The sequence below is a fragment of the Cyprinus carpio genome, chromosome A9 (assembly GCF_018340385.1).
Source record: "Cyprinus carpio isolate SPL01 chromosome A9, ASM1834038v1, whole genome shotgun sequence".
NCBI classification, from domain to species: Eukaryota; Metazoa; Chordata; class Actinopteri; order Cypriniformes; family Cyprinidae; genus Cyprinus; species Cyprinus carpio.
In genome coordinates this window covers 8,670,002-8,693,585 of record NC_056580.1, presented here as the reverse complement: position 1 = coordinate 8,693,585, position 23,584 = coordinate 8,670,002, and the positions used below count along the sequence as shown (strand labels likewise).

The 23,584-nt window shown below is 36.0% G+C and overlaps 1 protein-coding gene across 1 annotated transcript in view; it reads right to left on the bottom strand.

Annotated features, from left to right (window-relative positions):
* LOC109110678 (UDP-glucuronic acid decarboxylase 1-like) overlaps positions 1-23,584 on the bottom strand; it is a 61,208-nt gene that overhangs the window by 1,979 nt on the left and 35,645 nt on the right. Inside the window, exons 11-15 of the mRNA XM_042763382.1 lie at positions 17,008-17,127; positions 13,911-13,954; positions 3,279-3,339; positions 862-919; positions 675-778 (exon numbers count right to left, since the gene is read on the bottom strand). Of these exons, the coding sequence (XP_042619316.1) occupies positions 675-778; positions 862-919; positions 3,279-3,339; positions 13,911-13,954; positions 17,008-17,127 (387 nt within the window). The remainder of the gene's footprint in view (positions 1-674; positions 779-861; positions 920-3,278; positions 3,340-13,910; positions 13,955-17,007; positions 17,128-23,584) is intronic.

Below are 23,584 nucleotides of genomic sequence, written 5' to 3'. Positions count from 1 at the left end.
CTTCCGCAGGTCCCCAAAGGTCTGGAATCGGTCCTTCTCCACAATCTTCCTCAGGGTCCGGTGACCTCTTCTGGTTGTGCAGCGTTTTTTGCCACACTTTTTCCTTCCCACAGACTTCCCATGAGGTGCCTTGATACAGCACTCTGGGAACAGCCTATTCGTTCAGAAATTTCTTTCTGTGTCTTACCCTCTCGCTTGAGGGTGTCAATGATGGCCTTCTGGACAGCAGTCAGGTCGGCAGTCTTACCCATGATTGCGGGTTTGAGTAAATGAACCAGGCTGGGAGTTTTTAAAAAGCCTCAGGAATCTTTTGCAGGTGTTTAGAGTTTAATTAGTTGATTCAGATGATTAGGTTAATAGCTCGTTTAGAGAACCTTTTCATGATATGCTAATTTTTTTGAGATAGGAATTTTGGGTTTTCATGAGCTGTATGCCAAAATCATCAGTATTAAAATAATAAAAGACCTGAAATATTTCAGTTGTTTGTGCAATGAATCTAAAATATATGAAAGTTTAATTTTTATCATTACATTATGGAAAATAATGAACTTTTTCACAATATGCTAATTTTTTGAGAAGGACCTGTAAATAATTTTTGCATACAAGATTTTTTAAAACAGGTTTTGAATAGATAAGATGGCCCTAATATTCATGATGATCAGTTCATAACTCACCACAGGTTCCCAGCCCAGAAGCATTTTGGCCTTGCGGATGTCTGGCCGTCTTCTCTGTGGATCATCTTGTGCTTCTGGAAGGAACTGAATATGACTGCGGCTCACTGAGGAGACAATCAGCGGTGTGCTGTTATTTTAATAATAGATTCTTAAACCCCATTTGCAATTTTATAGAATATCTACTTACCAACTAGACTCTTAATAAGCTGCGCAAACTCCAGTATGGTGTGTTCCTCTGGATTTCCCTAGATGAGAGAGAAGAAGGGAAGAGAGATCAATAGGTTTAGGTTGGAGAGGGTCTTAATATCTCCTTCACACTGAACTGAATCAGATTGAAGGCCAAGCAATTCAGCTGTAAGACAACGTGCCTGGTGGAAAATGCTATCAGCTGAAATGTAATATAAAGACAAAATTATTCTGTCAAATGAGCTAAAAAAAAAAAAAATTTATTGATAATATTTGTTCAGTCCACATAGCACAAATTTACTTGTTTAAACATGACAGACAATTTTTCATGTAAATCAAATGACCAAAAAATGGCTGTTTTTGATCTATATTATATTTGTAAATTAACAGTAGATTATTAAATGCTGTAAAAAAAAATCTAGTGCTGAATCACTTAAAAAAAAAATTCCTTTTTATTTGCTGTTTAGATTATTATTTTTAAAGCTAAACTGTTTCCTTACCAACTAGCTTAGAAAACAAAATATACATACTGTATTATATAATTTTATATATATACAGGTCCTTCTCAAAAAATTAGCATATTGTGATAAAAGTTCATTATTTTCCATAATGTAATGATAAAATTAAACTTTCATATATTTTAGATTCATTGCACACCAACTGAAATATTTCAGGTCTTTTATTGTTTTAATACTGATGATTTTGCATATCATGAAAAGGTTCTCTAAACGAGCTATTAACCTAATCATCTGAATCAACTAATTAACTCTAAACACCTGCAAAAGATTCCTGAGGCTTTTAAAAACTCCCAGCCTGGTTCATTACTCAAAACCGCAATCATGGGTAAAGACTGCCCGACCTGACTGCTGTCCAGAAGGCCATCATTGACACCCTCAAGCGAGAGGGTAAGACACAGAAAGAAATTTCTGAACGAATAGGCTGTTCCCAGAGTGCTGTATCAAGGCACCTCAGTGGGAAGTCTGTGGGAAGGAAAAGTGTGGCAAAAAACGCTGCACAACGAGAAGAGGTGACCGGACCCTGAGGAAGATTGTGGAGAAGGACCGATTCCAGACCTTGGGGACCTGCGGAAGCAGTGGGACTGAGTCTGGAGTAGAAAACATCCAGAGCCACCGTGCACAGGCGTGTGCTTTTGAACCAGAAACAGCGGCAGAAGCGCCTGACCTGGGCTACAGAGAAGCAGCACTGGACTGTTGCTCAGTGGTCCCAAATACTTTTTTTCGGATGAAAGCAAATTTTGCATGTCATTCGGAAATCAAGGTGCAAGAATCTGGAGGAAGACTGAGGAGAAGGAAATGCCAAAATGCCTGAAGTCCAGTGTCAAGTACCCACAGTCAGTGATGGTCTGGGGATGCCATGTAAGCTGCTGGTGTTGGTCCACTGTGTTTTATCAAGGGCAGGGTCAATGCAGCTAGCTATCAGGAGATTTTGGAGCACTTCATGCTTCCATCTGCTGAAAAAGCTTTATGGAGATGAAGATTTTGTTTTTCAGCACGACCTGGCACCTGCTCACAGTGCCAAAACCACTGGTAAATGGTTTCCTGACCATGGTATTACTGTGCTCAATTGGCCTGCCAACTCTCCTGACCTGAACCCCATAGAAAATCTGTGGGATATTGTGAAGAGAAAGTTGAGAGACGCAAGAACCCAACACTCTGGATGAGCTTAAGGCCGCTATCGAAGCATCCTGGGCCCTCCATAAACACCTCAGCAGTGCCACAGGCTGATTGCCTCCATGCCACGCGCCGCATTGAAGCAGTCATTTCTGCAAAAGGATTCCCGACCAAGTATTGAGTGCATAACTGAACATAATTATTTGAAGGTTGACTTTTTTTTGTATTAAAAAACACTTTTCTTTTATTGGTCGGATGAAATATGCTAATTTTTGAGATAGGAATTTTGGGGGTTTCATGAGCTGTATGCCAAAATCATCAGTATTAAAACAATAAAAGACCTGAAATATTTCAGTTGGTGTGCAAGAATCTAAAAATATATGAAAGTTTAATTGTATCATTACATTATGGAAAATAATGAACTTTTATCACAATAGATTTATAATTTTTTGAGAAGGACCTGTATATATATATATATATATATTATTTCAAGCAAGTTTTTTTTATTTTTTTTGTTATATGGTTTTAGTTATGTTTTTACCTATAAGAAATATTAATTTTACTAAAATGATAACTAGCCCTTCAACATTTCAGCACAATTGAAAGACAGGCCTAAACTGCAAATTATTGGACTGTTTCTATTTACTATTTATTAACAATTGCAGAATATATATATATATATATATATATATATATATATATATATATATATATATATATAGCTATAGCTAGCAACTAAATGTGTGAATAGCCCTGAAGGCAAAATTAATTCAGGCAAAAAACTCACCAGGTTAACTGGACTACTGATGTTACTATTCATCAGGGACACCAGGCCGTTCACCAGATCACTGGGAAGGAAGAAAAAGAAACACCTGAACCAGAGTTTGTGGCATCACGAAAGCACAGTGAAAGAATGATGCAGATGTGATGCCTTCATCTGAGGGGAAGATGAATGAATGATTGAAATGGAAATAAAATGAAAAAAAAAAGACTATTTAAACTCATTAATTCATTAGAGGCCTTTGGCAGTTTGCAAATCCGGCTGTATGAATGAGTCACAGTTCATTTCCTCTTCAGGGTGTTCAGACACACATTTGTGAATTCCTTCAGAGAGAGAGAGGGAGTGTGTGTGTGGGCATGAACACAGTGGGGCAGCAGAGATTCAAACATTCAGGTTCAACATCAGCTTTTCCATTCAGTTTAAGATTGTCAGCACACATCCAATCCATTCAGTCTCAGAGAGGTGACAGCATAATGATGCAAAGACCATTAATAACTGTCTTTCAGTAACACCTCAGGGGCTGTCATCTACACCTCCACAAGGACAAAGGAACCAAACGAACACTGCTAGTTCAAGTCAAGTGTGAATTATGATACTTAAGACCTTTTAATTTGATATGCCGAGACTTAATCGGATGCAATGCAGATTGTGAGTATCGAAGGGTTAAGGCTCACAAGGTCAGTTCAGGAGCTGGAAAGGACAGATACTTATGGGAAATAATATTTTATTAAAGCCTTGAGAGTCCCAGCAGCCTACAGCGAGAGGAAGCTTTGAGGAGTTATATTTTACAAATTCTTTTGGGGAATAATATTTTTTTAGAGTTTTGAGGCTTGAGTAAATTGTCTAATAACTGTCCAATACACATGAGAAATGATAAAGCATTTATTCGATCGTTTGGTTTCTATGGTTGTTTTTTAAATTTCTGTGGTTCTCTCTAAAAATGCTGGGTTGTTTCAACCCAACTTTGGGTAAAATATGGACTAACGCAGCTGTTGAGGTAAAATTTTAAATTAAATATATAACCCAAAAGTTGTCCATATTTGACCCGAAGTTGGGTTGAAACAAGCCAGCATTTTTTAGAGTGTTGTGAAAAAAAAAAACTACAACAAATATAATTTTTGTGTTTTACGTAAAAGATGTCCAATCTCCTTTATTAGAAACAATCAATAGTGATAGATAATAAAAACAATATGTACATTTTTTAAAAATGAATATATATATATATATATAGATATATATTAAAAATAAAATATAAAATATATTTATATTATAAATATATATATATATATATAACTTTGAAAGAGAATATTATAGGTCTGCCTAAGAAAAAAAAAAAAAAAAAAAAAGAAAAAAAACTATTTGGAAACGTGAAAACAAAAAAAAAAAAAAAAAACAAAAAAAAAAAAGGTTTCAAAGCTTATCAGTCACTAGACAAGATTGCAGTTTAGAAGATCACACTAGAAACTTAAGTGTCCATGTCCATCTTGTTATTCTCCTCTCCTGGGCAGTTAAGATGCTTCTTCTGTGGCAGTGAGCTGATAACATCATCTGCGGAGTTTAGGATGTTTCTTTTGTGGCTTAAGTGTCCTGGGTTGTGTCGTCTCCTTAATTATGTGGCTGGACTGAAGTCATGAAAAAACAGCTGCGTGACATTATCCTGCATATATTTCACCGGGTATGCCTGCCATGCACCCTTCAGGATCGCTGATCTGTCTTGCCATCTCAGCACACGATCGATAAGAGTGTGCGGCCGCTCCGAGTTACTTTTTCTTCCGTCATACACGCGATGAGCATGCTCAATCTCAATATCGTGTCCTTTCAGTGCAGGAATCTGCTTGGAAAGATTTACTCTGAGAAAGCCGGCTGCATCTGAGCCTTCCACCCCCTCTGGTAACCCCACCAGTCGCATGTTTTTTCTTTATTGGTTGCTCAATCACTCTTTTCCGACTGTCTTTGACCGTTGAAGTACTCATGATGGAGTAGATAGAAAGTGGTTTGAAATTTACTATCAGGATTGTAGAATATTTGACAAAATGAGAAGTGCAAAGGAATGTGCGTGCACCGCCGTCGAAGGGTCACATGATCTCGATTAGCCATTATTTTGTCAAGTGGAGCAGTTTTGCTGCTTGACACAGTAATAGCTCAGTGTGAACAAACGGCTTGTTGGAAAAATTGCTAGTTGCTTTCTGCCTGGTTAGAAACCTATGGATTTATTAAATAGAGCAGAGAGCTGGGTGCTGCCACGTAGAGCTATATTTTGTGCAAGGCAGTCATCAATCCATTATTATATAGGACAGTGCAATGTGAATAGCATTATGTTCAGGTAAAACTGGCAAGGGTTTTGTGCCCCATAAAGAATATTTTCTTACCAGTCCTCTTCTCAAGCTGTGTGCTTTACACTCTTGCCTAAAGCATGGGTTGTCAGAAAATGTTCTGAATGAACTTATAAAGGGAACTGACAGAAACAGACACAAGTCAAATCTCACTATTACTCATACTCACGGTTAGCAGTTTTTCAAAGCCTTCTAAGTGTTGAACACATCCAACTCGTTTGTCCTTAACACATGAATTAGACCTCACACTGTGTGGCTTATTAGGGAGAGGTTTTCTGAGGGGATATCGTTATTCTCAGGGATCAGAGTTAAAATTTCTGACTGGCGAATGGCAAAACAGTTAAAACAAATCCCACAGTTTTACATTACAAGAGGGGCTTGAGCAGCACAGACTGAAATTAATGATTCTCCTGTCTGCATCCAATTTGAACAAATGGACCGTCATGCACTGAGTATATGCATTTGTATTCAGACTACAATTTCACACTGTTCAGAAAAACAGCTGGATCCACCAAAGTTTGCGAGGTTTGTAAAATTAAATGTCAGTCTTGTTGAAATTATATAGATGTGTATTTGCTGAATGACTACGGTATGTGGGAAAGTGTTAGAGCATTTGCCTCGTATTACTAATAACAGAAAAGAAAACACTTTTTCCCATTTTTTTTTTTTTTTTTTTTTAACCAAAATACTGTAATTTAAAAGACAGAACTGTTAAAGACAGCAATGAAGACAGAGAATAAGAGCTCTCTAAACATCTGCGCTCAGGTGCTGGTATTCTCAGAGCTGTCAAAATAAAAGTCCTGGCACTGTTAAAATAATGTCTGATTCTAACACTTACTGGCCAAACAGAAAAACTTAGCAGCTGATCCATATAAATAAACAAAAGTGCCAAATAATGTTGGCCAAAATATCAGCCTTGGCAAAAAATAAATAAATAAATACTGTCAACCACTAATTGTAACACCATCACTGGCAGGCTTTTTTGATTTAGATTTTATAATTTCATAATATAGAGAAAAAGCATAAATGAATGACTAATAAGCCAACAAGTGCTCCACTGCTGCTGTCTACTGGTTATAATTGTGATTTGATGTATCTTTTTAATTTTACGTAAGTGTTTGTTTACCACAAAGTATATTTTGTTCATCCCATTAAAAATAACATTCAAACTGGATCATTTTAGAGCTTTAAAGTGCTGGAAACAGTTGTGTGAAATGCTTGAAAGTCACTGAAAAGTGCTTAAATTTCTCTCTCAAAAGGTTGTACAAACCCTGAAATGAATTATGTAATACATTCGACTATTTCTACCACAACACCATGGTTACAGTTAACGTTACTGCTTCTGGTTTCCTGCGTATGTCAGTGCTGTTTATAACAGATTTCTGTGCAGAATTTGAATGCTTCTCAGTAAATCTCGCAGCAACCTTATTGTGCGGCGAATTCAAATGCTTCTCACTGGATCTCGCAGCACTGTTTCATCTGTGCAGTAACAGTGTCGCGAAATCAACTTTGGCTCCCAAGTAAAGCTGTTCTGAGCTCGGACAAGTTTGTTTGTTTCGCGGTCCGAGCTGTGAAAGGTCTGTTGCATTTGAGAGACATCAAACAGCAAATGAAACAAAAGCGATTTTGTTTCAGCTGCGCAGCGCGGTTTAGTTTCGCATTCATTTGCTGTTTGATGTTTCTCAAATGCAACAGAAATGGCAGTGTGAGCACTCACAAAAGTCGCACCGGCAGAAACAATGGTCGCAAAATGCGGAGTCTGGAGGCCTGCTCCACCACATAATTTCCTGTCTCTCTTTCTCTGCACTATTGGGGAAAAAATAAATAAAAAAAAGTTCACCCAATGGTTCACACAAACTTTTTGTGTTCTATGGTTAAAAAAAAAAAAATGGTTTTGGGAAAGGTGTTTAGAGTAACACCGTGGGATTAAGGGGGGGTAGAGTAGGGCTGTTTTTTATTATTTGTTATTTTGTGTTCTTTTGTGTTCACTAGCCACAAGAGGTGTTTTTGATCTGTCAAAACAGCTGGAAAGATGGATGTTAATTGGTCTCTTTTCCTTTAATAAAACTATGAGATCAATCATACGGGTCTATCTTCTCTTCACAGAGTGTACACTGCTTATTTGAGATAATTCTCCTGTATTTTTGTATCTTTAGGATGAATCAAACTATGCAGCGAAGCTATATCTCCGAGCGGTGTGGGCTCTGAGTCTGGCAGGGGTATCAGAGCATGTGAAAAGCCAAGTTTTCAAACAAGCCCCATGTTTATGAGTTCACTTTTTCTCTGATCATCTCTCCCATTCTTTAGTGGGATGTTTGACTGGTGTCTTTTCCTCCATGAGAGTACCATGATGCATGCATGTGCACGGTCTTCACCAACGGTCTTCAGAAGAGTTTCGATGGCATTTTATTTAAATTTTACTCTGTATACTGCCTAAAATACAAGAGTGATATTCTCATTAAAATTTGGAGGAATGCTTAAGGAATTACAGTTCTTTAATATGTACCTCCTCCCTTTTTCAAGGGACCAAAAGTAATTGGACAATTGACTCAAACGCTGTTTAATGGACAGGTGTGGGCTATTCCTTCGCTATTTCTACATCAATTAAGCAGGTAAAAGTTCTGGAGTCAATTTGAAGTGTGGCATTTGCATATGGAAGCTGTTGCTGTGAACCCACATCATGCAGTTAAAGGAGTTCTTTAATTGTTAGGCTTCGAAAACAAAACAAATCCATCAGAGAGAGAGCATGAACATTAGGACTGGCCAAATCACAAATCAACAGTTCTGAGAAAAAAAGATAGCACTTGTGAGCTCAGCAACATAAAAAGACATGGACGTCCATGCAAGACATCTGTGGTGGTTGATAGGAGGATCCTCTTCATGGAAAAGAAAAATTAGAGCTGGGCGATAAATCAATAATGATGATTATTGCAATATAATTTCCCTCTATGAAATGATATTTTTATCAAGAATTTGATAAATGTTCAATATAATGTTTGCACCAAAATCCAACTCAAAGTTCAAACAGCAGCGCAGCGTGAGCTTACAGCAGATGCATTCACTCGCTGATGAGTCAATAAGTTGATGAGTGTTGGTTTTGAAATACAAAAATCGCCATCATTTACCATGGATTTACTGTAGTAACACTAACTGCAACATGGTATTGTGCAGAAATGTGGGTTATTCATATCACATTTTATTATATTATTAATGTAGACATGCATTAATTGTATAAGAGAGCAATGGAATATAATAATATTTTTGGGGGGATTATGCTATAGCGTTTGTGCATTTATACTTACTGTATTTAGACTACTGTTTTTCCTACAAATACCTAGAAACATTTGCTACATTTTTACCATGGTATGGGCTCGGTGCACAAGATTGCACCGGTGAGCTTCAGCGATGCGAGTGTGTGCATGCATACTTCCGGTCTTGCAACGTTCCCATTTACCGTAAGGGGAAACTTACATACGAAACTTGGCTAGATATAAATGATTAATGTTTTTCAAATTAAAAAGTGGATAGTGAGAAAACATCCTCCTTACATTATTGCGTACATTTGTGTGGAAATTCATTAAGATACCACGTGGATCGAGAATGCTTCAATCTTTCTTCTGTTGATTATGAGGCTCAGGGTCAGTGCTTAGTCAGTCAATGGGGATCTCTTCATTCAAACACAAACCACTCAAATCTGCAATACTGTACATTATCAGAGAGTTGATTTTGTTCCGACTGCTATTTATAACATTATAAGGTTTACGACTGCCAAATGGACGTTTCAAGACGCTCAGAGATTTCTGCACGTATATTTTATTAACATAATTTGTAACTAACTGTACAATTTAACAATGTAATTATGGTAGGTTGGCATTAATTAAAAGACTGGTTTTTGCATTACCTGTGTGTTTTTATCTGTTTTGTGAAAGATCTGTTGCATAAATAATTGTCTAAGCAGCGCATGTATATTTTTATGATTTCTTTTACATTAATTATCAGATAAAACAAATCTTTGAATTTGTCATGTATTAGTTATATCCTTTTACAGCCTGTTTTTTTTTCTCCATTTAAAAAATGTTTGATGCGAACTTAACTGAGAAAAATAATAAAATATGTATGTGCACAATTGAGAAATGGATATGTATGAAGATCATTCACAACCCATGTCTCACAACACGAGGTAAATATTTCATTTAAAAAAAAAAATAATGTAATACATTTTCGACAAATAAGTAATTTGTACATTTACATAATTGGTAAGGAAAAAAAGACATTGTGTAGCTGTGTGTACACACCATGTTCAACTTTCATTTTGTGAACAGTAGGTATTTCATTCATTCACCGGACCCAAACATACGTAAGTTTCAAATGCACTCAGTTAACATTTATAGTATATTAAAGGCAGAAAGACTGATGTGAGGTGAGGTGAAGGAATGGCATGGCATAGCATAGAAGAGAGGAAAGTCTTTTGTTTTGTATTTGGGTTTTAGACTTCAGGCAGTCATTGCCTGCAAAGGATTCTCAACAAAATATCAAAATGAACATTTAATTTATTACTTTATTTATTTATCAGTCCAATTGCATTTACGCCCCTAAAAATAGGGTGACCATGTATAAAAACGGTTGTAATTCCTAAGCATTTTGTTATATTTTTGTACAAACCTCTTGAACTAAAGCTGAAAGCCTGTACTTCAATTTCATCTTGACTGTTTAATTTTAATACTGTTCTAGTGGCATACAGAGCCAGCACTGTGAAAAGTGTGTCAGTGTCAAAATATATGGACCAAACTATACGAGAAGCGCAGACACGTGAACGGTTGCAATGGTGTTTGTTACCACGACAACTGTCTGTGTGTCCGTATTGAACATGCTTCTTGTGTATCCTGCTTGTAGCAAATGAAAATATCATGCATCTGTAGCTGTAATTAAATATCGAGCAAGAGTGTGCATTATATGTTTACTGTTTTAAATGCCGCTTACTTGTTTATGAGAAAGACCATAGAGGACGCATGCACAGGTAATCAACTCTGACACACCACTGAATGCGCTGCACATACTGTATGTTCTTCATTTTTGGTTGATATAATCCTTAGGTGTGTAAATATATAACTTCCTTTTCATTTTTTTTTCTTTCAGTTTCATTTAAATTGATTGGTTAAATAACTAAAAATAAATGTATTTTAAAGTTTGGAATTAGACCAAAGTTAGCCTTAGGAGAGTGTAGGAAATTGCACAGTGAAAATTACCCCAAAGCTCCAGCTAGTGTCCAGGCTAGTCTAATACTGTTATAACACCCTTAAATATGAATATCGTAACTGTACTGGGTGGGGTAAAAATTATGGCATGGCAAGTCTAAGCCACACCACACCGCTCGGACAGTTCCATGTGTGATTTCACCATAAAGCCTACAGCTGCTATTTCATGATCTACAACATGAAAGAAAGCCACTCTAACACGTACATGAAAAATGTAGAAACACTGGACACAACTATGGGGCACCATTGTGCTGCAACAAGCATTACAAAAGAGAAAGGATCTTCAAGGTTGATCCAGGTAAATGTGTGCAAATGTATTCCTATATTTCGCCTGGAGCCCCCAGATCACTAAATCCGGCCCTGTTCAAACCAATGCAAAAATCAAACCAAACTTTTATACACTGTTGTAATGTTTAACCATCTGATGGAAAATAAGCTTATGTGCATTCTTAAAATCAAAAAAATTCTAAATTATTAACAGAGCAGATAAAACACCTATAATCATTCATCATTTTAATTCATATCCCTTTTGTTAGTCTGAAATGTCAGGTTTATCATTTTATATAACCTTTTTCTTTTTTGTCAAAACTTTATGTTGGTTGTACCACTTCATGTTGTAGTCACACAACCAACATTTTTTCTTAATTTAAAATCTGTCCTTTGTTGTTAATGCGATTATTTTAATGTTTCTATGGTCTTTTGATTTGTTGGGGATGTCGTTAAAATGGTAATGTTGCAAAGCCATTGTACCTGCGGGGTGCATGAACTCACCCTACATTTCCTTCTGAGTTATTATGCTGCTTGAATGTGGCTGAATCATGATTTTAATGAACTTCCCATTGTCATAACTGCCAAAACCACTTCCTTCAGTGGGGTGGCCAGTAAAATATACTGTATATGAACAGACTGTTAAAAGCTGGGCATAGCTTTTAGACACTCAATCATTACTTTCTGAGGACTGTGGAGATTCACAGAGGAAAGCTGGAGGAAAATTCTGCAGTTAATCCCATGTCCTAATTAAGTGAGCTTTGCTTGTACAGCAGAATGTTTGTTCTACCAAGATAGTGAGACTTCAAATAACCAACGATGGCTCTGATATCTCACCCCCACCAGAGTAATGAGTCTTCTAAGGAACAAGCCAAGGAGACCTATACCTCTAGATGACACTGGCATAATTAAATTACACTCAAACAGTGTCGCATATATATATATTTGAGATCATTTTGATCAGGGGGCACCTGCAGGATTTTACATTTCAAATATATATATATCAATATATATATATACATATCAAAATAGTCTCTGCATATATAAAACTCCCGTTATTATCAATAAAGCTGTCTACATTGTCAAACGAGTCTCTTGCATCGCACGTATTATAATGTGCAACGCTGTAAACCGCATAAAAAGAAATATGATGCATTACAAAAAGATCTAAATGTAATGCTGCAATCAATGAAATTTTTTAATCACAGATTACTGACATTGCCATTTCATTAGACAGAAATACGGGACACAAATAGATAACTGCTAAAATACTCGCAGGGAAAATGTTTCTCAGGTCAATCAGAGCTCTCATGGTATGCACAGTGTGTACAGCCGTACACCTGCAGGTGCCACTGATTTCAACAATTCTGTTCTGGTGGACAACTGATGAAATATACATGACAGTCAGAAATTCCTGACACATGGTGAAGGTCATAAACCACTTTCATAAACAGGGTTGGAGCTACAAGATGGCTCTGCCAGACCACTGTACTCCTTCTGCCAAAATTATATATTTCACCAGACTATGCCAACAGACTGGGAAAATTGATATCACCCCCCATTCCTCAGATTTCGTAAGTATTGTGACAGGGTTGGGTTACCTATGCTCAGATTCAAAGATAGGTCCCTTCAAAAATATATTATAAAATATATAAGAAGCCATTTATCCTATGAAAATTGAAAAATATTATCAATACTATGTGTGTAAAACATCTAGAAAATATTTAGATTCTATTAATTCTGTCACTGCCATTGACTGGATTTTCCATCATTTATGACAACGCATTACACAGTACTATTAGATGCATAAACCAGACAGTCTTGATTAATCAAAATGAAACCGTAATGAGAAATTCTGTATATTTAAAGCATATGTTTATGTAACGCATATATGTATATATACTGTACATATATCCATATCCACCAGTCATTTGCATTTCTCACTTCCAGTTTCATGGATATCACATGGTGATGAGTCCAAAGACCATTAATAACTGATAAATTTGCTTCCACCAAAGCACCACCACATTATCAGTCTGTACACAAACTCTCCAGCCTTTTAAATCCAAAAACAGTGTTCAGCCTTTGAAATACTTTCAATGCAATTACCAGAAGGCATTAGTAATCCCATCAAAAGCAGACCTCCGTCCTTGAAAACACCATGGAACAATCTGTCTGGAAGGTCTGTTTTTCCCCGAGGTTTATTTCATTAAGACAAAACCTGGGACTGTGCTGATCACTCATTTTAATTCTTTTGTTTGTTCACACGTTTCACAGTGCTGTTATTTTGACATTACAGAGACTAGATGGGCTTTCTCTCTACTCTTATCATTCACATACACAATAACACAAGAAGGAATAATAGACAAAACTAGAGGTGACATGAAAACGGAAAAAAATGGAAAGAAAAAAAAAGATGTTGCATAAATCTTTGTTCACGGTAGTAGTTTTTGTTGTTGTAGTTTTTTCCCCCACATTTGTAACATTGCTTGTTTAAACAGACCAAGCCAATTAAATCTTGTTTTTACCTCAGGGACAGTCTTGTTTAAGCAAGCAATGTGCTGACTTTAAGCGTCTTTCACAGATTATTTCCTGTTTCTATTTATTTGTGTACAGTTGTGAAAATGCACTGTTCAAAATGAAGGGGTAATCAGCCAATCATAGTATTATGTTCCTATATTTTGTTGTTTTTATATTTTTATAGTACTTTTCATCCTATTTACTTTTGCATGTGAACAAAACAAACGAATACTCACTCATACATCTATTGTTGTTGTGCTTACCTCACATACTGGAAAGCTCTTGTCTGAGAACCTGAACCATAAACCTGAAAAAGGTGCAGGAGAAACAAACAGAAGCACAATCAGAGCACATGCAAGAGAAGAAGCTTCTACAAGGTGATTGAGGAACAGTCAAAAAGTATGAAAAATCTTCAAGTTAGCATTCACATTTCTGTATTAAAAAAAAAAGTTTTTTTATTATTATTATTATTATTTTTTTTTAGGTTTTTTTTGGTGGTATTGATTGGTGATATAGATTAAAATATATTGATTTATATTGTTTGGTATAATTAGTTATTGATATTTTTTGTAATTTTTTAAAACAAGAGCAGTAAAAAAATATTTAAATTAAACCATTGTAACTAAACAAATACCTCCTTTCTTATATTTTATATGCAGATAAATAAGTGTTAAGGAAACTTTTGGCTTGTCTACTGAGGCCACAGGAAGTGCAATGAGCAAAATAATGCACCGAATTAAATTGTTTATTCAATGCAATGAAAAAAATGACTGTCTGTATAAAAAAAAAAAAAAAAAAAAAAGTTTATAACGTTTAAACTAAAATTTATAAATCACATATAATTTTGTAAATTGTATGAACAATTATGAACAAATCAGCATCATTTATTTAAGCATAGCTTAATACAAACAGCTGAAGTACTGATCACACAGATTGCATTTAATAAAACAAATTCTCAAGACATGTTTTCTAAAAGTTGAACCTCTTTTAACTTTACATGGCTTTCTATACATCTCTTGTGCGAGACACAAGTGCAACAGTCATAGTTGTTTGTCCCAAAAATGTGCATTCTATGCGAAAAATGCAGCAGTGGCGCATCTCATGGGTTCAACAGGATAGACTAAAAAAAACATTAAAGCCTATTTCAAACTACACTACTTTAAATGTCAGCAGATCGCTGTGCTGTTCAGACCACATGACTTGCTGTCTGTCTTGAAGTCGTTGTGGTGTTCACACTACGAGACACTATGTAAATGATCCTTTAATGGTGGTGACTCATTTGACATGTTGGCATAAACTATGTGACAAAAAGTCTGTTATCCGGTCGACTAATCACGTTCTGTCATGAAAACACACGTCGAGAAGTGAAACTGGAATTGACGCGAAACGACGCGTGAAATAGTTGTTGTTTATGTGAAAATGGACGGTAGGAAGAAATTATCGCTGCAAGCCATTTGCCATAACAGGCAACAACGACACTTACATCATCACTGCATCTTGTGCGCCACTGATAAGGCTCCCTGGCGTTCAGCTAAAATTCAAAAGCACTATTTTTGCATTTGAATGCAAATTTTTATTTTAAATTCGACTAATATTCAGCATGTGTTTGTGTGGGCTGTCTGCTTGTCACTCATAAGTAGGGTTGGGTATATTATCAATTCTGATTCCAATTCTGCTTATCGATTCCCAGTTTCGATTCCAATGTGGTTAAAAAAAAAAAAAGAAAAAAAAAAGACATTCAAACATTTACATACTCAAACATATTCATTCTGTTCTCTTTTTGCAAAAACATTTAGTTGCAACTGAATACAATTAACAAAAATCAGCAGGCTACATAAAAACAGGACTTGATTAAGAGCTGTTCGTGTGCAAAATAGAGCTGCATAATTCTGGATAAATTGAGACTAAAAAATATATAATAATAAAAAATTAATAAATAATTTTTTTTTTAAAACAAAAATAACATGTAATTGAATGAATGATTCAATGACTCACTTAAAATTTTCATTATTGGATGAATCAGTTTTTTGAATAAATCTTGAATGAATGATTCAAAGACAAATACATTTTTAACAGCTCCTTTCCGCCACCCACTGGCGTAACAAACGTAAGCGATAAATCTTTATTTGAAACGTCAATCTACTTTCAAAATGTGATTTACTCTATTTTAATTGCTGCCTAACACATCAGTGTTTATATCCAAACTATAAACTTTTATCCTAGCACTTCTGTGTCAAACAGAAAGTTGATCACACTGTTGTGATCGCACACATCAGAGGTTTAACAGCTGAATTGTTGTCATTTAGGAAAGATCACATTGGTGTTTGAATCGTGCTCGCGATCTTTAACGATCAGTTTAATTAAAGTGCTGTCATGTTGGTGATGACACCTCTCTTGCAACATGTTAGCTTATCACAAATATTATACCTAGTTGTTACTTGCTGATCGCAAATGTTGCTAAACACTGGAGGGCTTAGAATAGCGAGGAAGATCCTGGCAGATTGCAGAGTCGGGTCCTTACAGATGGGAAAAAAAGAAAAGATGCGCACACAGGAATCGATAGGCGGAATCGAAATTTTAAATTTTATAAAATTCTGGAATTGGAATCGATTTTCGATACCCAAGCCTACTCATAACATGCACCAATAAATAAAACAATAGTGAAACTATTGTGTGCTACAGCGAACATTTTTTCTATCGTTATCAATGAAGGTGTACTGTTGATGAATACCGATACTGGTTTATGGCCAAGGACTATATAAAGGTCACATTAAAAATTACTTAATTTTTCTTTGCTAGTTTTTTAATGCATTTTATGCACAAGAAAGATGCAAAATCCATTCATTTTTCCACAACACTACCCAAATAGTGTGAAAATATTATTTGTATTTAAAATGCCAGCATTAAATTAACCATCTTTCAAAAAATTATTTAAATGTAATTTCCATGACCATCTATTTCATCGTAAAATAATTAGCGATTTGAGATGACAGTTCTTAATACAGCTCCGGGTGTGTGTTCATGGTGTGTGTGTGTGTGTGTTCGCTACTGTGTGTGTGCACTTGGATGGGTTAAATGCAGAGCATGAATTCTGAGTATGGGTCACCATACTTGGCTGTATGTCACGTCACTTTGTCACTTTAAGGGGAAAAAGGCATCATTCTGTATGGATGTCAACTATATGTAGATTAAATAAATAAATAAATGTTTTATGGGAGTTTAATTTCACAAGCCCACGAATTGAAGTAATACCCATTTATGACTCTGTTTGAGTCTGAAATGAGTCAAAGCAGTAACTGAGAGTTAGGTGGTTAAATTAACATTGCATGTGGTTCATTATTTTAACGAGGTGGGTCTTACCGTCAGCGGCTCTCCTTGTAAAGCCTGCAGAATGAAATTACTGACCACTCGCCCGTCATTCATGTGCATGCGAGACCCGAAGGTGTTGAAGATCCGAGCTACTCTCACCTCCACACCTTCCTGTGAGACACAGAATCATGCAAACCTTATGAACACCGTGAGTTCAGCAGCAAGTGTTAATTATTCCACGAACTGTGAAGATTCAGGATTATATGCAGTTGAAGCTCAGAATGTATTACTAGTTTATCTGATTCTTTGTCTTGACAATATTGCACTGATACATGAGCTCCTTGTACCAATATCTTCACATTTTCATTCAATAGTCTAAGGTCAACAAGAGCAAATGCTTCTATTTTACTTTCCTTTCTAACTGGGCCAATCTGTTAACACACTCATATTAAGTATGGATGGCATTTGTGATTAACACAGTGACAGACAGCATCTTATTTCAAACAAACGTGACATTAATCATCAAATTTCCTTGATCCACCTGTCCAAACTGTAGAAACTCTCCTATTAAAAAGCATGTGGCCCACACACATTCAAAGGTGTTTGTCATTGAAGCAGGGCCTGTAGCTCTGTCAGCATTACAGAGTAAGAAATGCAACACTCTCAGGCTTTTTCTTATTTCAAATGAAAGTGATTTTATTTTTGTAGAATTGCATCTCTCAACTCACTTTGCCCATGTTGATTTCATTTTGTATTAATGTAACAGTATACTAAATAACCATTACCCATCAAGAACCCTGGAACTTGCTGACATTGCATTGAGGTGCAATATTAAAAATAAAGTATTAAAAACCACAGAGCATTTAAAAATGTCAGTGGGAAACTCGTATGGATTCATATTCTTCTCTCATGTTTGCAGTTTCAATGACTGTACCACTTTTCTTCAGGCTGAACAAGACGAAAACACATTTTAATTTCTTGAGTCAAGGGAAATTTTCATGGTTACTAAACAAATAGAATAGTATTCTGGGCTGTATTCTTATATTGTTCTTATACTGAAAAGTGCATATATGGAGCTGAAAACAAACCACTAGGTAGACGAGCAATGTAAGGGATTATTTTAACTGGTTATAAGGAAAAACGCAGGTATGAAATTTTATACCGGTTTAAAAGGAAAACATTACAAATTAAACAACAACAGATCCTCAATATCAAAACAAACAGAATAGGTACACATCAAGCTTTTCTTGTGATTTTGCCACCTGTACAGATACTTGTCATGCACGAGAAACACGTTTAAACCCGATTACGTAAACAGTTGCCAAGGTAACGAACTATGACTTATGGCCAATGAACATGCTAACTTATGCTGACTTACTTTTATTTGATCCTGTTTATAAGAGGCTATAAATAGAGTCCTAAAATAATTATAGGACACTGCTGACGTACATGTGGACTACAAGTCACATCCAATTACTCTGACTCGTGACTTTTTTAAATCTGGAAGACAATACAAATAAGTCTAAATTAATTAGACTTCAAAATTCCCTCTTTTGCATTTTTAAAAGAAGAAAACGTCATACAGGTTTGGAACATCACGAGGGTGAGTAAATGATGACAGAATGTCCAATTTTGGGTGAACTAGGCCTATGCCTTTCATTTTTGTTAACGTTAATAATTAAAGTAATGATATAGTATCAGTCTGTCATGTTCATTTAATGGCATCTCTGAGGTGGCTGAGCGTGTCATGGAACGTCTCTAGGTCAGAAAAGGTTGACAACTTCTACTCAAAAACACTCTACCATCTTGAAGTAACACAACACTTAGTATTCTCCACAATGCCCCAAGCTTGCCAAACTAGCAATCTCAATTAAAACAGGGTGAAAAGGCCAGAAGACATGGGTCACATCAATAAAAAAAGAAAATAATAATCAAAAGAAAGATCACAGGGAAGAAGCAAAGCAAAGAAGTCAATAATTTAAACTGTATATTTCTGTTCAAATAGCCTCCCTATTCAATGGAACTGCAAAAATAATGACGTTTCAAAACATGTTTCCCAAAGACCCCTATGGACCCGTCTGCATCACAGAATACAGAGAATTTAAAATATGAATGGCTTACTTATAATGATCTCTGCATAATAAAATGGGACAGGACAAAATATTTTAAAATCTAGATCTTACCACTGTTCCCTTAAGCAAAGTCCAATTACACTCATTTTAAAGACGGAGAATAATGTAAGTTGACTTTTTTTTATTACGTAATTGTGGCATCAGTAATTGTATATGGATCAATTGTGCAGCCCTAATGTAATTAGAAAACTGTTAAGTGACCGTACCACCAAAATTCACTATTCTTATTTTTCCACAGACTGTTGTCTTGCTTATTATAAATGATTTATCTATGAGGGCTAAGGTTAAGGTTAGTAACTGAATTAACTGAGACTGGTCTTGAAACAACATAAGATAGAGACTGGGATTTTAACAGGAATAGTTGGATTTTTGGGTCCAGCAGCTCTATAATTAGCTCGGTGGACATGAATAAAAACATGAAAACTCTCATGAATAGCATTATAAATGAAGGATGGGTAGCAAAAATGGCGGACTACACCTAACAAGGACAAAACAAGGACAGCCTATTTAAGTGGCCTTTTTAGAAAGGAAAAGCACTCGCCTGATTGCAAGGCTATCATGTGATTACAGAACATGTGTGTGAGCATGACACATTTCAGTTGGGATGACAAGGCCATGTGCTGCCGTGATTTCACCACCAGTAAGAGGCAACACCTAAAGCAAGTATGTGATACAAGCGCATAAAATGTTACGTAACTTTAATAGCCTTGGTTCTCTGATGACAATAAAAATGCATAAACTTTAAAAATGTAAGATAAAATAAAATAAATAAAATCAGTGGGCTGTGCTGTGTACATGCACAATCACAAACCAAGTTGGGACTTGAGTCATTTCCTGATTTCAAGCCCAGTTTTTGCACCACTTTTTGTCTCATTTTTTGTAATAAATGAAATGAATATATATATATATATATATATATATATATGTTTTTGTATATATTTTTGTCTCACTACAGAAAGAAAGAAAGACCAACTCACGTTAAACACGTGAGGCAATTAAATTAATTTGTGGCGAAGTTAATCACATTTCGACTTAAAATGACACCTTCAAAATAGCTTGGAACAAAACTGTATGGAATAGTTTGCAGCATGAGAGCAAAGCTGTCTTCAGGGAAAGAGGCTTTAAATCAATGCTTTCCATTAGTTCGAATGAGGACTGAGAGAGCATTTTCAGAGCAATGACAGGTCTCAACAATGCTGGAAAGCTGCAATTCAGGCTCCTGGTGACTGAGGTGACAGCAGAGACACAGACATGAATTACAGCCAGAGCCAGAGCCATAAGGCCCAACAGATGAAGGAAGCTCGTAAAGGAAACTGCTCGATAAGTGCAGGTGATGTAAGGGATGGAGAGATGTGTTTTACCAACATATGTGTTTTACCAACCTGCAAATCTACAAAGTGGACTTCCAATAATATAATAACCATTCAAACAAAACAAATGAGATAGGGGTTAATGGAAATTAAGTGCACATATCATGAGAATATGTGATTTTTTTGGTGCAAAGTAAACACAATGCTGTCAGAGCTGTGACGGTGTAGCAGACATGCTCTTGATATGCTGAAGCCACAGCATTCATTTGGGTTAAACTAATTTAGAAGACAAGTCCATTTTAGGGTTGATGCAGGTAGCAAAGAACAGACTGGGCACATGATTGTCTTGAGGTTTGTGTGTGTGTTCATTTGCACTCTGATCACATATGCAATATGTTATGATCAACAAGCAGATGCTTTCATAGCAAACTGATGTTTTCTGATGTGCCAAAGGAACGTGAAATACTCATGTTAGCTTTATTGTTTACCGTTTTTAAACATATTTAAATATAACTGAAACTTATTTTACACACTTAAAGCATTATCACATTACATATCACATTTCAAATGATTTAACAAATGATCGCATATTTTATCATCATCATATTTTTCTTCAATATTGTGTAGCCCTAGTAAATAGCATAAGCAACAAGTACAGCTCGCATTCTACAGTACATGTCCTCTGAGCATTCACTTAGCATCTAGAGGATCAATATTTGAATGGGTTTATTCATCCATTTAAACAATGTATAACAACAACTTTAAGTATGCTTTTGGCATTGTGAAAGTAATCCATTTAAACAATGTATTGTGAAAGTTTTAGGTTTTATTTTGGAAAGTAAATTCTTCAAACACAAGCAAAGTGCAATCAGATAAATAGGAAAGTCAATTGTTATGAATGGAAGGAAGTGCATGAATGGAAGAGTGAATAGAATGAAGAGTAAATTTAACTGAGCATAAATGATTGTAGGGGACTGATGGAAGTACCTTCCACTAGCCAAATGATCACGCCTCAGACACAGAGATTTAGACAACCCTATTGTGCAGGAATGCAAAAGAAAAAGAAAAAAACAATAAAGGAAAAGAAGAGAGATAACGAAAAAGCATGGGGAGACGGAATGGTCCATTTCTAGGTCCCGGATTTAAAAAGTGGTTTATGCAAAAAAACAAAAACAACAACAAAAAAAACCTGCCATATTGTCACGACCTCGCATAAAAGGTGGTAAACAGGAACAAACAATTGTTTTGAGCAAACAAAAGGACAGACTATTATTTTTCTCTCTATGATCAAATACCCTTTATCCTTCTGTAATGTCACTGAATTTCATTTTAAAAAGTAATATGCCAGATGCCGCATCACATGTCACTGATGATATTCAAATCAAACTTGTGAAGGAGCATTTATCATGTGGTGACACGTAGAGTTACAATGTATGTATTGGAGGAACAGTGAATATAAAGACAATCTGAGAGTGACTCCAAGTGAAGAAAAACAGATAAAATATGCTGCACCAAAGGCTGGTGCCAATCAATCAAAAACAATGTTTAACAAGACAACACAGGCAGGAAATTAAGATGTCACATAGATCCAGAGAGTCAGGTGATTGTTGTTGTGATCTTGCCTGTGTGTTTCTGTCAACCAAACAGAGCCCCAAACTCTCAACCTTTAGGGAGTGCCAAGATGTTTAACAGGCAGCCCAATATACTTTAGGGCCTTTCGCACAGCAGGAACCTTTTCATATTCCCAGAACTAATTGTGGAACTACCCACTTTTTGGTGTTTTCGCACCGCAGGAACTGGGTGCGATTTTAGTACAGGACTGCCTTTTTCGAGAACCAAATTAGCTCCTACTCCGGAGCAGGGTCTAACCAGCACAACGGATACTACCCGTGACGTAAGTAGACATTGATTGGTGAGACGCGTTCGAAAATGCTCTCATCTGCCATGATTTAAAACGCTGTGTAACACTGTAAACATTGTGTCAACTTATTTTGCAAGTACTGTATGATGAACAGCGATAGATGGACATACGCAAAAGTGCAGGCACTTGTAGCAAATGTATCACTGCCAGTTGTCGTTCGAGATTCTTAGTCCTCCTTTCCATTCTTTCAATCGCTTTATGTATACATCGACATTCCATGTGCATTATTGTGAAACCCGCGAGACACAACAAAAACACCACTCCGATCACAGCGTCCTCCATCCTCCTGTTGTTAACGTTGTTCTTCTTTGTATCCATTGTTGAATGCCACGCACAAATGACATCGCTGTCGACTGGCTTACGTCACGTCCTAGTACACACTGTTGGTGTGAATACAACCGTTTGTTTGTTTGTGTGAAACAGTTTCCAAGTGGTTTTGTGATGTAGTTTTAGTTCTTTAGTTCTGTACATTTAGTTCTGGAACAAAAGCGCTATTATTTTGTCTTTGCATTACATTTAGCCACTGAAAGTGAGAATTAAGTACTCTGTTTTTAATTTTGCATCTAATACACGTAAATACACGTAAAAGTGCATCAGTCAAAAGCTCAAAGTATTATACCAAACATAATGACAGAACAAAATGTAAATGTAACAGAACAACAACAAAATGACTTTCTGATTGTCGAACAACCTCTGGAAACTATCTTGCGCTGTACCAGGGAACGTCTCTTCAAATGACAGCATATATAAATGCTAGAACTAGAAGACATTAAGTCTCATTCACTAATAATTATGTAAATTATTTAGGATTTGTATGCACAGAAACTTCACTGTATATGATAAAACATATTTATGATAAAATAATGTATAAACTTTTTTTTAACCTTTAATTTGCTTGATAAAACATATTTATGATAAAATAATGTATAAACTTTTTTTTAACCTTTAATTTGCTTTAAGAACAAGACATAATAGGACATACAGAAAAATTTCTCACCTTTGATTCAAACAGTCGGTTTTTGGGTTGTTTCCCGTTTAAGAGTTCAGTGTTAACGCCCATTGTTAGAAAGAACATTTGTGGATTGAGCGTAACTGTTTAAGCGGTGATGCTATAAAACCTTAATGTTTGAGCACATCTGCGTGGCATTGTAATTTTCCTGTACACAGAACTCGCTGTCCGTCGACTGAACTTGTGAGGCGCGCGGCGCGACAAGTTAAATGAGCGTAGTTTGTCTTGTGCTGGAGAGGTCAATGCAAAGGTGTTG